Here is a 14,523-nt window from a genome sequence, read left to right on the forward strand (position 1 = left end):
CTGTGGAATTGTAGGGCTCACGATGGGGAGATAAAAACCCTTTCCTCTCGCCTCTAAAAATCACACTTCATGTGTTTGTTTTTCTGCCCCAGTAGCAGAATGATGCACAGACTCTGACTCTCTGGATGCTAAAGACAGATCATGCTAGCCATTCTCCATGCCCTGGGCTGCAAGTGGAATGAAGGCTACGGCTAAAGTCGGGGAACACTTGGTGCTTCTGCTCCCTCTTTTCATCAACCTCACTCTCGGGGCAAAACCTGAGAAAAGTCCTAATCCAAATCCCCCTAAAGACCGCTGAACCCCCCCTCCCCGCCCCGCAAGGCAGCTTCTTCTTCTTCTTCTTCTTCTTCTTCTTCTTCTTCTTCTTCTTCTTCTTCTTCTTCTTCTTCTTCTTCTCTTCTTCTTCTCTCTTCTTCTTCTTCTTCTTTCTTCTTCTTCTTTCTTCTTCTTCTTCTTCTTCTTCTTCTTCTTCTTCTTCTTCTTCTTCTTCTTCTTCTTCTTCTTCTTCTTTGCAGTGCCCGTGCCTCTCCCTGAGGAGTCTCTGTGGAATTGGGGAAGCACCCCTGAAACCACCAGCTTGGTCAAAGCCACTCTGAAAACCAGCCACAGGGGAAAGGTGTCCCAGCAGTGTCCATGCAGTGGGGTGGTCTGCCATCAGGGCCAGGCAAGGCTGTTACGCTTTGTCACATGCTCTCCATGCTAATTCCTATCAATTAATTTACCCATGAGTCTTCTCACCCATTGACATTATGTCATTTCTTGTCTGCAGCTGCCCTGTCCTTCCCTGGGAGGAGCATTTTGCCTGAGGGCAGGTGGGAGGGTCGGGAGCCTCCTCCCATTGCTCCAATTGCAGAAAAGGAGGGGGGTTCCCATGGCAGGGCAAGGCCACCTATAGCTCAGTCCTCCAACAGACAGGATCTCAGATTCCAGCAGCAGCCTTGAGCACTGGACCAGAAACCCCAGGAGCAGTAGATTGACAGCTGGTTGACAGACAGCAAGTGCAGAAGCTCCGTGGGGTACAAGAGAGCACAGCCATGTCTGAGCACGGGTTTTCTAAGGAGCAGATTGCTGAGCTCCATGCAGCCTTTGATAGTGTCGACAAGGACAAGGATGGCAAAATCACCGTCCAGGAACTGCGTGAAGCCTTGAAGCACCTGGGCAAGAACCCCTCAGAAAAAGAGCTGAAGGACATGATTTCCAAGGTGGATTCGGACGGTGATGGGGCCATGAACTTTGAAGAGTTCGTGGGAGCCCTGGCGAAGTTTAAGCACCGGGGCACCGAGCAAGAGCTGCGGGCAGTGTTCAGCGTCTTTGACCAGAATGGGGACGGTTACATCACTTTGGACGAGCTGAAGCAGGCCATGACCCAGCTGGGAGAGAGGGTTTCGCAGGAGGAGCTGGATGGCATGCTCCGTGAGGCGGACGTGAACCAGGACGGGAAGGTGAACTATGAGGAGTTTGTGCACGTCCTCCAGGAGAAGTGAGACTGCCAGGGTGCAAGCTCCGCCCCGCCTCTCTGCCCAACTCTGGCCTGACAAGCCCTTGTGCCTTCTAGTGGGGTTCTGCTTTTGTGGTGCGGCTGTAAAGGAGAAGTCTGTGTTGGTGTTTGAGAAACCTACCTCAGGAACGAGGAAGGTTTTACTGCTTCTGGATGCTGTGCCACCTGGAGCAGCTCACTAGTCTACTCTGCCTGCTGAGAGTCTGGGCAAAGGATGCTTTCCTTGGCTTGGTCTCTCCTCTCTCTCTTGCTGAGGAATGGGTGCTTCCTACCTCTCTGGGCTCTTGTAATGGTTTAAATAAAAGGAATGCAAGTTCCGTGTGCTTGGTGTTTCATTAAAGAGGGAAGTCCCAAGGGCTTCCAAAAAATACATTCTTTGGAGCTGCAACCCCTCTCACAGAGCTGGTGAGAGAGCGGGTTTGAGAGCCCCTTTGGTCTATCTCTTGCCTTTCCTAGCTCCCAAGGAGGAGGAAAGGTGAGTAGTGATATGTGGCTGGGGGTGGGGAGGGCAGACGGAGGAGGCAGCGTTAAGGTCTGCTGAGTCAGTGGGTACCAGTGCCTGGCCTGGGTGGTGGACAGAACTCACTGCACTCCCACCAAGGAAAGGCATCCTCTTTCTCACACAGCCTGTTATGCATTAACCTCAAAAAAGGGGTGAGAATTGTCTCTGTATTTGTGCCGCTGTGCATGCCTATGTCCGTCTGCATGAGCCTGCCTATGTGTGTTGTGTATGTATATGTTTGTCTATATTCGCCATATACGTCTACATGGGTTTATAGGTGTGTACTATATGTGTGTGTGAATGTAGCTGCGTGCTTGTGTCCCTGAGTGCATCTGAATATATGTATTTGTTTCTGTGTATGCATGTGTTCTGTATCTGAAGTACACCACACTACAGGTATTTGTAAAAGACGAGGCTGCACTAATGGGATCCCCTTTATAATAACCACAGCTATGTAGCCAGGTGAGACGGGATCAGGGCACATATATATATAAGGGACAAAGGGTAGGAAGTGGTATTGGAGGAGGAGGCGATGGCAGTAATAGGCTGAAGGCAGAAATACCCCAAAAAAGGGGGGGGGCGGGTTCCAGAGCTGATAGCAGGGCCTTCATGTCCCTGCAGGATAGAATTCTACTGGCTCAGATCTGACTGTGGCTCCCTCCCTCTTGGCCTTGTGAAGCTCTGATGTTCCTTTCAAAGATTCAGCTTCAGGGGTGCATTCCAGGCAGAAGATGGAGGAGAAGGAGTAAGGCCTGCAAGGGCTCCCCCACCCACGTCTGAGACATGCAAGGTCACTACTTGAACTCCGGTGGGGATACTGCTGCCTGGTTTTGGAAGAGTCTTGCTTACTGTTTAATAAGCCCAGGTTCCTGCTTTTTCCTCAACGAAACGGATCTTTTTCTTTCTTTCTTTCTTTCTTTCTTTCTTTCTTTCTTTCTTTCGTTCTTTCGTTCTTTCTTGACAAGTGGAATTGACGCTCCAGTCATCTGTGATATTGCTCTTATCTTGTCTCTGCTATGCCAAGTCAGCCGCCCTCATCCAGGGTGGGGAGAGAGACAGAGCCAGCTTCTCTGAACTGCTATCGCAAAGTGCTTCGGCCCAGCCAGTCCTGCCACGCCCTCACGCTGGCACACCTGCGCTGGGTGCACACACCTGTGGTGAGTGGCCGAGTCTGGCTGTTTTAGCCCAGCTTGAGCACAGAGTTAGCAGAGTGAAGGACTGGCCAAGTTCACTAAGAGAAGTGTGCCATATCTACAAAGCTTCTCTCATTTCTCCCTGGTGAGATTGCTCTGGGGTTTCTCAAGTCTCTCTGCACTCTGTTATCAGACATTTGGTCCCTTTGGATATCTTCTAGACTGCTGGGTGGAGGCCTGGTTTGCAGGGGAGGGAAGGTTTGGGGCTGGAACGAGGTGGTGCCTGGTGGGTGGAGTGGGTCGGAAGCGGACTCCAAGACACACACACACAGACACACACACATAGACATACAGACGCGCACGCACGCGCGCACACGCACACACACACACACACACACACACACACACACACACACACCATGGGCAGAGCAGCAGGCAGAAGCTCTGGTGGAAGGGTGTGGTGATAAGGAAGAGAAATGGGTCAGAGACAGCCACAGGCTGATTATCTCAAGTAGGGAGTACTCTCTGGTCAAAGTGGAACTATTGGAAAGTTTCTGTGGCAAAATAAAATTAAATATAAATAGACAAAATGGGCTACATATGTACTTGTCAGGAAAGCACTGTGTAGTATGTAGGGTCCCCGGGTATTGATTCCCAGCATTGTGCAAAATTCTGTGTGGTGGTGCAGGTTGCAGGTGGTGCAACACTTGGGAGGCAGATGCGGGAGGATTAGGGATTCAGAGTCACCCCTGGCTCCAGAGAGAGTTTCAGGCTGGCTTGGGCTATATGAGACTGTTTCAAATTAAACAAAAACAAAAGAGAAGCTAGAGAAAAGACTTGCAGTTTTTGTTTAAAACTCTGGGAATCTGCTGTTCCTGTGTTTTCAGAGTTGAGTGGTTTTTCTGTCAGGATGCTAACATGAAAGTAGAGGGTCTTTTGAGGCTTGGGTTGTGTATGTTGTGTCTCCAAAACTATTTTGAAGCATTACTGATCCACGCAGCCTAGTAAACATCTGCTAACTGCTACATGAATCTAAGGAGAACAAAAATTGACTTTCTTGAAAAAAAATTGCTTTATCTCTCAAGTGTGAATATTTTTGTCTAATATATGGGGACAAGAGGACAGACTGCAAGCGTGCTGCTTCTTCCATGTGAGGAAGTACCTCAGAGAAGCAGTGAGAGACTCTGCAAGATTTTCCTCAGTGTTTTGTTTCCTGGTCTGGGTGTAGGCTACAGAGGGGCACCAAGAAGACAACCACACTGCAGCCTAAGCTACACCTAGAGAGAATTAGATGGCATTTTTTGCTACCTGCCCATGCTCTCCCTGCCCCTCACAGTGGGAAAGCTACATTAGTTTCCCAACTCTTAATCCACAGCCTGTTGGATGATTGAGGATCGAGCTTGGATTTAACTAACTATGCATCCAGTGAATGCAAACTTTATAGAAAGTCAAGGCATTTTCTACAGCCCCTTGCCAACAGCAGGTGCTTGCCTGTGCTTGCCCAGGATAAATCTTGCATTTCTTTACAACAGTGACCCGGGGCCCCAAACATTTTTAACATGGAAACACATTGGAATGGAAATTCTTGGGTCCCACCACCTTCCCCGTGCTGGAGCTGTACATGCGCACTGCCACACACCATTTGTACACTTCTGGGGGATCAAACCGTGAGCTCTGTGCAAACTTGCTCAAGGCTCTGCCGACGGAGCTACGCTACCAGTTTTTCTGCGTCTTATCATTCAATCTGTGTTGTGTAGGAGGAAGCCTTCCCCTTCTCAGCTTCAATGACTGGCATTTGCAAATTAAACTGCCAGGAGACAGATTACCTGGAAAGGCAGTTTACTTTGCATCTACGCAAAAAGAGTCACATAAAAGAAGTAAAAACCCAAAGAAATGTTTAGGTTTGGGGCCTTGCATACCATGTTAACAAAAAAAGGATGCATGTTGTGGCAAAAACAGTAAGACAAAAGAAACAAAGTTAGGGCATCCTCGTGGGAAGGTGTATATATGGGAGAATCACTTATTGAGGTCTGCAGTTCCATTCACGGCTGACTCTTAGGCAGCCTGACCATGGAGCTGGATTAGCCTGGGTCTTCAGAAGAGAAACAGTGAGTGTTCCCTCCCATGCCCGGAGTGACATTCAAGTGGCCTGGCACCGTCCCTGCCTTTTGTAAGTAGGTGCTAAGTACTTGCAGTGGGTGTTTATGACAAGCCCCTCAATTGCACAATATTACCTTGGGCGTAAAGATGTTAGTCAGCTTTCCATGACTGTAACAATAGTCCTGTGACAGTCAACTTCATAGAGTCAATCAAGTTAGAAGAGGAATGGTTTATTTTGGGTTATAGCTTCAGAGCTTTCAGTCCGTGCTCTCTGGGCCACATGTCTGTGGGCCCGGGGTTGTACAATATGTCATGGCAATGCTATTTACCTTCCTACAGCCTGGGAGCAAACAGCAAACTAGAGGAAGAGGTGAGGGTTTGGATGTCCCTCCAGGGGCACATTCCCAATGATCTAACTTCCTTTCACTTAGCCCCACCTCTTAAAGAGCCAACCACCCCCCCACCGGTGCCCTTAGTGCCTGGATGTTTGGGGGAAAACATTTAAGATCTAAACAATAAAAGAGTGGAAGTGCGGTGTGCAAAAATCCCCGCTGTGAGTTCAGGGTCTCTCTGGCCCTATCAGAACATGGATCATTTCTTAGGAGTTAATTTGAATCCCCAGAACCCCAGCTTCCTCAGGCCCTGTAACCTACCTGGTACTAGAGACCCAGTGGCCACATCAAAAGCTGTGCCTTGCAGCGGGAGCAATGGAAGGACACAAGCTCTGTTCACACCTGCCAACACTCAGGAGGTACAGGAAGGGGACTCAGAGGCTTGAGGTCATCCTCGGCTACACAGTGACTTCAGGGCCATCCTAGGCTATAAAGTATAAGAAACAGAGGAATGATAAAATGTATCCCAGAGGAGTTAGTTTTGACAGTATTTGTAAATTTCTTTGAAGTTTCATTTATCCCGAGTTTAGTGAATTATTTGAACTACAGTCCACTTACCTAACCATTGTAGCAAGACCTGACAGATTAAAGTTCTCTGGATTTTTGTTTGTTTTTGTACTTTGGATCTATGATTTGGGGAAAGGAGAGCTGCCGGCTCATTTCAATGGACTTGTAATCTTCCTGCCTTCAACTGCTGAAAGCTGTAATTGCAGGGGTGTACCAGCCTACTCAGCTCCTAGTGCCTCTCTTAATTTGCAGATTTTTCAAAATCTGCTTGATCATTATTGGGTAGGTTCTCAGTGTCTAAGCTGTGAATCACACACACGCACCACTGACATTTAGCTGATCAGAACCGACTTGAGCAAGCTACTGGAACTGCCTCTGGTGAAACAGCTGTGTTGAAAATGAAACTTATTAAGCTGAAACAAAACTTCCCCAAATCTTCCAAACCACTGATTAGTAAACTGATTTGAGATGGATTATTCTGCATGGTTTGAGTCCTATGTACTAGTTAATATGCTGTTTCCATTGGATTGCCCCAAGATTATTTAATCCTCTTTACAGGATTATAATGGGTGTACTCCATCACACCTAGTTTATGCAGAGCTGAGATTTGCAGAGGGGGAACAGGCTCCTGTAAGTTGTCCTCTGTCCTCCATGTACGTGCTCTGACGTGAGCATGCTCTCTAAATAAACATGTGTGAAATGGAAATACATACATAATTAACTCATACAGATTGAACTCTTTGGACTTATTTATAGAATTTCAGACTGTAATTTTTGCTCCTCGGCCCTGAAATTCTTTGTGTGTATGATATATATATTCATACACCACACACACATATATACACACACACATATGTACACACACACACATATGTACACACACATATGTACACACACACACATATGTACATACACACACACATATGTACACACACACATATGTGTGTGTGATGTCTGTGTATGTGCGTGAAGGCACATGAGCACTCCTGTGGGGAGGCGAGAGGAGGCTGTTAAGGACCCCCCTCTATCACTTTGCATCCTGTCCCTCTGAGGAAGAGCCCCTCACTGAGTGTGGAGCTCTTTTTCTTTTGCTAAGCTGGCAGCCAGCAGGCTCCAGTGATCTTGTGTAGGGTTAGAGGCATGAGGGGATAATATTCAGATTTTGTGTTGATGTCGGAATCTGAAATCTGGCCTTCATTTTAAAATATCTTGTGTGTGTGTGTGTGTGTGTGTGTGTGTGTGTGTGTGTGTGGCGTGTGGTGTACTACATGTGTACACGTGCCTGTGGGGGCCAGAAGAGGATGATGAGCCCCTGGAAGATGGAATTATGTAGCCCACTGTGAGCCACCCACGGTGGATGCCAGGAATTCAGTTGCATTGTGTTCTTCTGGAACAGTAGCAAGCTGTCTACCCACTGAACAATCTCTCCGGGCCCCTCACTCCCAGTAGTTGTTCCAGAGTCTCAGGAACAATCTAAATAAAAAATTTGATTCTATTTCCTCTGAAACTGGAAGGTCTTTTAAACAAAGTTGTCACACCCTCAATTCACTAAGTGCATGATCAATTGTCCTGTAGGAGGCGAAGATGGAGTCCCGCTTTTTTTTTTTTTTTAGTGTCTCCACCCTGCTCAGCCCACAGATGACCTCACCTTGCCCCTCCCTGGGTTTCTCTCTAGCTTGACAATGATCTAGGAAAGGATCCAAGGGCCACTTCTGCAAGCAAGCTCTTGCTTATCTACAGGTGTTTACTATCTCCAGGGACGCACAGCTGCTCCCTCACCCCAGGTGCTCCCATCTCCATGCTGGGGGTTGGTACCTCTTTCCCATCTCAGCTCTGTGTTTCCCAGGGACGCCCGCCATTGTGCTACATTGACGTAACAGCCTTGGTTGTCAGTGGAAGAAACCTGAAATTCTCAAATCTTGGTGAAGCTATTCTCTAGCTGGCAACTTTGAGTACATCTGTGAGACTCACGCGCCTCAGTTTTCTCAACTGTAAAACCGGATAAAGGTCACCGTTGGCCTTTAATGTTGTGAGGACAGCAGGGAGGTTTTAAGACCTGTCCTTAATTGAGTACATGGGAACACTTAGACGCTTTTAAAAGATGCCACCCATGTGCCCACCCCTATGCTGACCCAACCCAACAGTGGGTATAGCAAGGAGCCTGGGTGTGGTTGTCTTTTTTTTTTTTTTTTTAACCTCCCCAGGTGCTTGCTCAGCCAAGATTGAGAAGCCAAGATTAAGAACCTCTGCTCTAACTTGCCTCTGGAAGCTATGAGTATACCTGGCACTCCCCACACGCAGCTCCTCTTTTGGTCTCCTGGGCAGGTTGCCTGCAAAAGGGCGGTAAGAAACTAGGGGTGAGCATTTGGCTGCAAGGCTCTCCCCTAGAGGGAGGCTTCTAGGTGGGCCAAATAAAAGTTTGAATCACTTTGGGAATGGGGTGGTGGTGGTGGTGGTGGTGGTGGTGGTGGTGGTGGTGGTGGTGGTTTGGTGCCCTGTAGCCCAGGCCCACCTGGAGACAGGTTTGTGTCTGGTGGTTTTGTTTTGTTTTTTTAACTATTCCCAGAGCTCTGTCTTCACATCCCGGCTGACGTTCCAGTCAAGCAGGCATTGACTGTAGGTGCCCCGAAGGAGCCATATTTAGCTGCATTGTTGGAGCCTTGTATCATGACAGTCTGGCAGAAGTGCTGGTGATTTTAATTCGCCCATTCAGTCACCCCACAAGTGAGTTCTTGGGTGCTCCACATTCTTGTGGGACTTGGAGGAAGGTACTACACAGGCCTGGGCCTTTTAAGGGCAGTGAGATGAGATGTAGCTATGAACGAGTGTATACAGAGGAGGCTAAGCACCTGATTATGGCGTCCAGGGCTAGGAGACCGCGCAGCAGACAGCGGAGACTTGGGGAAGGGGCACTAGAGGTGGGATAGCTTTTAGTAGGCACAGGGCATTATCGGCAGGGTACTGTGTGAGTAAGAGGAAACACCTTAGGGGAAGGGACTTTGCAGGATGGGATCAGTGAGGCCCAGCGTGAAACGTACTGTGGAGTGACAAAGGAATCTGGAATTCTTAAATCTTGACAAAGCCCTTCACTGGCTCTGTAACCTTGTGCAGGCCGGTGATTCTCATGTGCCTCAGTTTACTCAAATCTAAACTAAGGGATGGGAATCATCGCTGCCTTGACTTTGTGAAGAGAATATGAGCAAAGAGGCGAGGTAGGGCAGTTTGTGACCAGCAGCATGCACTGCGTGCTTTCGGAACTCTGAGATGAGCTGTCTCATTGATGAAGGACTTGCTGCCCACCACAAGACGAGTTCAGTCCTTAGGACTCATATGACAGGAGGAAAGAGCTGACTCCTACAGGTGTTCCTGTGAGCTCCACTCCTGCAATATAGGGCATCGAGCATGCACATGTACGCACACACATACGGTGGACTCAAAATAAATAAACAAAAATGTAATGACGTGTAAGCCGATTAAGCAAGAAGCATATCAATAGCAAATCTACATTTCTCCTCTTTCTGACAAAATACACAACAGAAACAATGTAAGTGACCAAAGATGGCTTTGGGCTCAGGGCTTTAGAGGGCAGGACTTTATTATGGAGGGGAAGACTGTGTCAAGTGACAGGAGCCGAAGGCAGCATCAGACAGCAGAGAATGCAGCGGGGAAACATGGCTGTGTAAACCTTCAAAGGCCTGTCCCTAAAGTCTTACCTCCTCAAGGCTCCACAACTTTCAAAATAACTCTAGAAGTGGAGGACTGGGGTTCAGAACATTGGCTTTGGTGGAAAGCCTAGATTCAAGCCATGGCATAAAACCCGGAAGCTCCTGCGTCCTGGGTAAATGTTCTGTCATTGAGCTATACATCAGCAGACCTCAGATGAAGCCTTAAAAGCTTTCGTGCGACATTTATTTATTTCGTGTGTGTGTGTGTGTGTGTGTGTGAACATATGTGTCACAGTGCTCGTGTGAAGGTCTGAGATCAACTTGGAGGGTGTCAGTAGTTTTCACTTTCTGTGTGGGCCCTGGGCATCTAAGGTGGGTTGTTAGGATTGACAAGTAAGCATCCTTATCCACGGAGCAGTGTTTCTGGCCCTCCAATAAGGTTTTTAATCAGAGGTGTGTGGTCACGTGTGTGCTTTAGGGAAAGGGTGCAAAATGAGTCAGTACTGGCATGAATGAAATCACTTGAGTCTGAGCAGATGAACACCCCCTGGAGGCTAGAGGAAGTGAAACGGAGCATGGAGCTAGCCCAGGAGGGCCTGCCTTAGTAATCTGTGGCTGTGCCAGCTGAGAACTGAGTCAGAGGAAAAGGCTTCTAGGAATGGGCTGGATCAGTGATCCTCTCAACAGGAGCCTCTGGAGTTTGGGAGGAGGGGGGTGTGAACGAGGCACTGCGGGGGACTAGGTGGAACCTCACCCCTGGACCCTCCCCAAGCCAGGCCAGATGTTCCCGCTGCTGTTTGCTGTCCTGGTGGCTAACATGAGGCCATCTGGTCTCTTGCCTCATCCGATGGTGAAACCTCATTAGGGGTTCTTAGAACCCTGTAGCTACGGAGAATGACGAGTCTCTTGCTCAGCTTTTTGATACGAACAGGCCAGAATGTGCTGTTTCTAACTCTTTGAGTCAAGACCAGGATTTCCCTGGTGCCGGGACAGTGTTGGCCGGAAGCTCGGAGCGTGGGAGGTACATGCTCCTCACACTCAGCACAGGGCATCTGGCTGTCGGGACCAGCCTGCCTCATCTCTCCCTGCAAAGCCAGGGCTTTCCACCTCCCCGTTGCATCCTACCCAAGACAAGTTCTGAAATCCACATATTCTCACTTTCCTAAGCTAAAATCCTTAGAGAAAAAAAAAGGGGGGGCGGGTTTCTAAGATACTACTAGTAGTTGTCCCGTGGCAGGCTGGCCGAGGACAGCTAAAATGATGGAGCTTTCCTAAACATGAGGACAGAAAGGAATGGCCAGCCCAGAGAGGCGAGTCCTGGGTGGGCGAGGCGGTGAGCTTTCCCCTCACCTCCTCTACTTCTCTTCTTTCCTCATCAAAGGCTCACCGCTATCATTTAAAGATGGCCACCCTGGTCTGCCAAGGAGAGTGCTAGGGATACAGGAAAACCTGTCCATGGAGGAGCTGGACACAGTTCAAATGACTGGAGCTAGGGAAAGCTACCAAGATAAAAGTTTCAAACTGACACTGCTGCCAGGCTATTGGAGACTAGGAGGTTCCAGGCTGGAATCTCAAACTTGTTATATAGCCAAGGATGACTCTGAGCTCCCCACCTCTGCCTTGTAAGTGCTGGGATTAATGTACCAATATGCCTAGTTTACGCAGTACTGGGGATTGAACCCAGGACCTCATGTATACTAGGCAAGCACTCCAGCAACTGAACTATATACCCTACCACCTTGGCTGGTTCTTAAAGCATCCAGTAGCTTTAGAGACAATTGGGCATGGGGAGTCTGGCATTTCTTGGAGATTTGGGGCTACATTGCACTTGATTTCTATCCAGTCTCTCAGGAAAGTAGACCAGGCAGAATAGTGGTGACTTTGAGAAGAGCCTCTGGTTGCGTGTAGTTGGGACCGGGTTCCGCTGCCTTTAAGCTGCCTAATCCTTTCTTCAAGCTCACTGAAATTCAAGTCTGAAATTACGATCATTAATGTATCTGGAGGGCTTGTTAAAGATGTGCCTCCTTTCCAGTGTGATTATCAGGGCGGGTTTGTACCTAGCAGCTCAGCCACACCCTTCTGGGTTGGTCCTGTTGGGGAGAGGCCAGCCGTTCTGACAATCTGAGGACTCTCAGCCAGGCTGGTTCAGAGCCCTGTGAGCTAAATCATCAGGAAGAGAGAGGTGGGGCGTTCCCCACTGCCTCAGCTTCTCTGTTTTAACTGGCTTCACCACCAAGCTCCTTCTTATCTTAAAGATTTCAGCATAAATTGTCAGCCCCTCAGAGAGGCCAAACAGACTCTCCAATAAGAGCTGTCATCTTTTATCATAAGGCCTTACTTGACTCTGCCAGGGCAGCTTTCTCATTCTGCCTTTGTTGTCGTTGTTGTTTCTTGTTTCTCACTGACTATCACTCCCAGTAACGGGTGAGCTATGACAACTGGTCTTGCTCACTCAGCTTATCCCAGCACCAGAGTCTGCACTGTATGCAGACAACTTGGAAATCCCCTTTTCTCTCAGGCACAAGTGATTCTTCTCAGTCTGTCCAGAGAAGAACGACAAGAAGACCTACTGTGCGTGCAGCAGTGGAGATACTGAGAAGATAGTCAGCCCCACATGGAGAAGACCTGCACCACAGCAGTGGAGCTGACTGAAGCGCTGCCTTTGGATGCAATTCCAACCTGCTGCTCCCAGGAGTCCGCAGGCTAAAACTAGGGCCGTTTGTAGAACCTTCTGGGTGCTCTGTTCTAGATCAGCTGAAGGACAGGGCATTGTGGTCCTCTTAGGAGCTGGACAAGTGGGAGGGAACATGCAGAGGAGATTCCAGCCACGCCGTGGGGGAAAGTCAAACCTCCTTCCTTTTTCCGAGGTTCATGCATTATTTTCAAGAGCCTTGTTTTGTGAGAAATAACGAGTTTGCTCTAGTTCTCAACACTGGGCAGCTGGGTATTTGTAACCATCGCAGTACGCAGGCATGCTCCTCTTTGTGACTGACGGATGCTAGAGTGAGAATTTTGTAACTGAACGCGATGGGTTCCCCTCTTAAGGAATTCAAAGTCAAAGGTATTCCCAGTCAAGAAAGGTAAAGAGTCATTTATTCCCAGGAGAAGGGAAATAAAGCATGGGGCTTATTTCCAAAGCACTTTTCTCTCCCACCCTATCATGTAGGCTAGGCTGTCCTCAGGTGTTTTCATGCATATTCTGGAAGTCCAAATTCCTTCTTTTTCTCCTCCTCCTCCTCTCTTTTGGTCCCAGTCCTCACACTTGCATTGCCATCACTCTACTTTCTGATTCACTTGCTATCCGTGCCTTTTAAAGGGCCCATCACATGCTCATATTGGGGCCATACTTCTTGTACAGGTGCTTTGGGGGCATAAGCTATATCCAAACCACAGTAGAAAGTAGAAGAGCAGGGCTGGAGAAATGGTCTAGGGGATTAGAGCACTGGATGCTCTTCTAGGTGACTTGGGTTCAATTCCCAGCACTCGTATAGCAGCTCACAAACTGCCTGTAATTCCAGTTCCAGGGGACCTGAGAAAACACCAGTACACATAAAATAAAAATAAATAAGAAGGGGGAAAAAAAAAAAAAGAAGGAAAGTAGGGCAGCAGCTTCCTGCATCTAAATAGGATCCTAACCTGAGCTGACGGAAACTTTCACTTATGGGAGCCTGGGTGGAGCTGGTCACCTCCATCGGGGCTGCTTTGCTTCTTTCTCTGGGTTTTCCATGAGGCAGAAGGGGATTTCCTATCAGGAACCACCATGGTATCTGTCTCAGCCAGCAGGAGGGGATTTTGAAAACAGGGTCTTTTATCTCTCTTGAAACACAGTGCTGGTCTCTTGTTCTATGGGCTGGCAGTGGAAAAAAAATATAAAGGCCATTTAAAACACACACTTGTAGAGTGGGGAACTGTGGTTTTGCGTGAGTTACAATTATTGCAGGGAAGTGCCAAGAGCAGCTGGGAAGGAGATGTGACATGCGCAATCCAGATGGCAGCCCTGGAGAGGACTGCACGCGGGGTTGTTTGAATCCAGTGTTCTCCAAAACCGGGCCCGTGTTTCCCTGGTGGCCCCTAGGATGATGTGAGGGCTCACCTCACGTGGGCAAACAGAAAAAAGGAGCTGGGACCAGCAACGTAGCCAGAGCTCATTAGCCTGATGCTGCTCCCTGTAGCCTATTGTTGCTCTTTCCTTTTACTCTTAGCAAAGGAAGCTGGCTTTTCACCTACAACAATAACATAAAGTGCTCATTTGAAATACACTTCTTAAAAACGGGAAGTATAGATTAAAAAATGTCAAGGAGATAATGTATTTTAAATGTGTAAGTGTGGTTGTGCTGGTCCAATAAATGAGCTTTTGAAAATAACGCTAATCTCTCATGCTACCGAGAAAGGTCAAGGCCATGGTCACAGAACAAGAGCTGGTCATGCCTGGCCTGGAGAGATCATCGGAGAGACAGGATGTGAGCAACATAGAGTAGCTAAGGCCATGAACCCCCCTCCCACTTCTGATCTTGGCCCTGCACATTGTACCCCAGCTTAGCTTCTGTCACACCCCCAGGGAGGTGGTCCCTTGAATGGGGGCACAGCACCACTGGCTTCACACCCATTGCTCAAATCCAGGCAAGAAGTCACGATCTGCATCCCAGGTGCAATTCTGGCCCCAGTCACAGAAGGGACTTGCCCGAAGCTTCATTTCACCAACGCTTTTCCAGAACTCCTTGAGGCC

At 48.4% G+C, this 14,523-nt stretch overlaps 2 protein-coding genes across 5 annotated transcripts in view; both read left to right on the top strand.

Moving 5' to 3' along the window:
- The window catches only part of LOC127194016 (3-alpha-hydroxysteroid dehydrogenase), a 1,235,587-nt gene that overhangs the window by 828,175 nt on the left and 392,889 nt on the right, over nucleotides 1-14,523 (top strand). The gene's annotated exons all lie outside the window — the stretch shown is intronic.
- On the top strand, nucleotides 810-1,517 carry LOC127194024 (calmodulin-4-like). Its single transcript, XM_051151433.1, has one exon. The coding sequence runs from the start codon at nucleotides 1,035-1,037 to the stop codon at nucleotides 1,482-1,484; it is 450 nt and encodes a 149-aa protein (XP_051007390.1). The 5' UTR covers nucleotides 810-1,034; the 3' UTR covers nucleotides 1,485-1,517.

Source organism: Acomys russatus, chromosome 9, assembly GCF_903995435.1.
Source record: "Acomys russatus chromosome 9, mAcoRus1.1, whole genome shotgun sequence".
Classification (NCBI taxonomy): Eukaryota; Metazoa; Chordata; class Mammalia; order Rodentia; family Muridae; genus Acomys; species Acomys russatus.

Coding starts and splice junctions, on each gene's coding strand:
- LOC127194024 (XM_051151433.1), top strand. CDS start 1,035: ATGTCTGAGCACGGGTTTTCTAAGGAGCAGATTGCTGAGCTCCATGCA.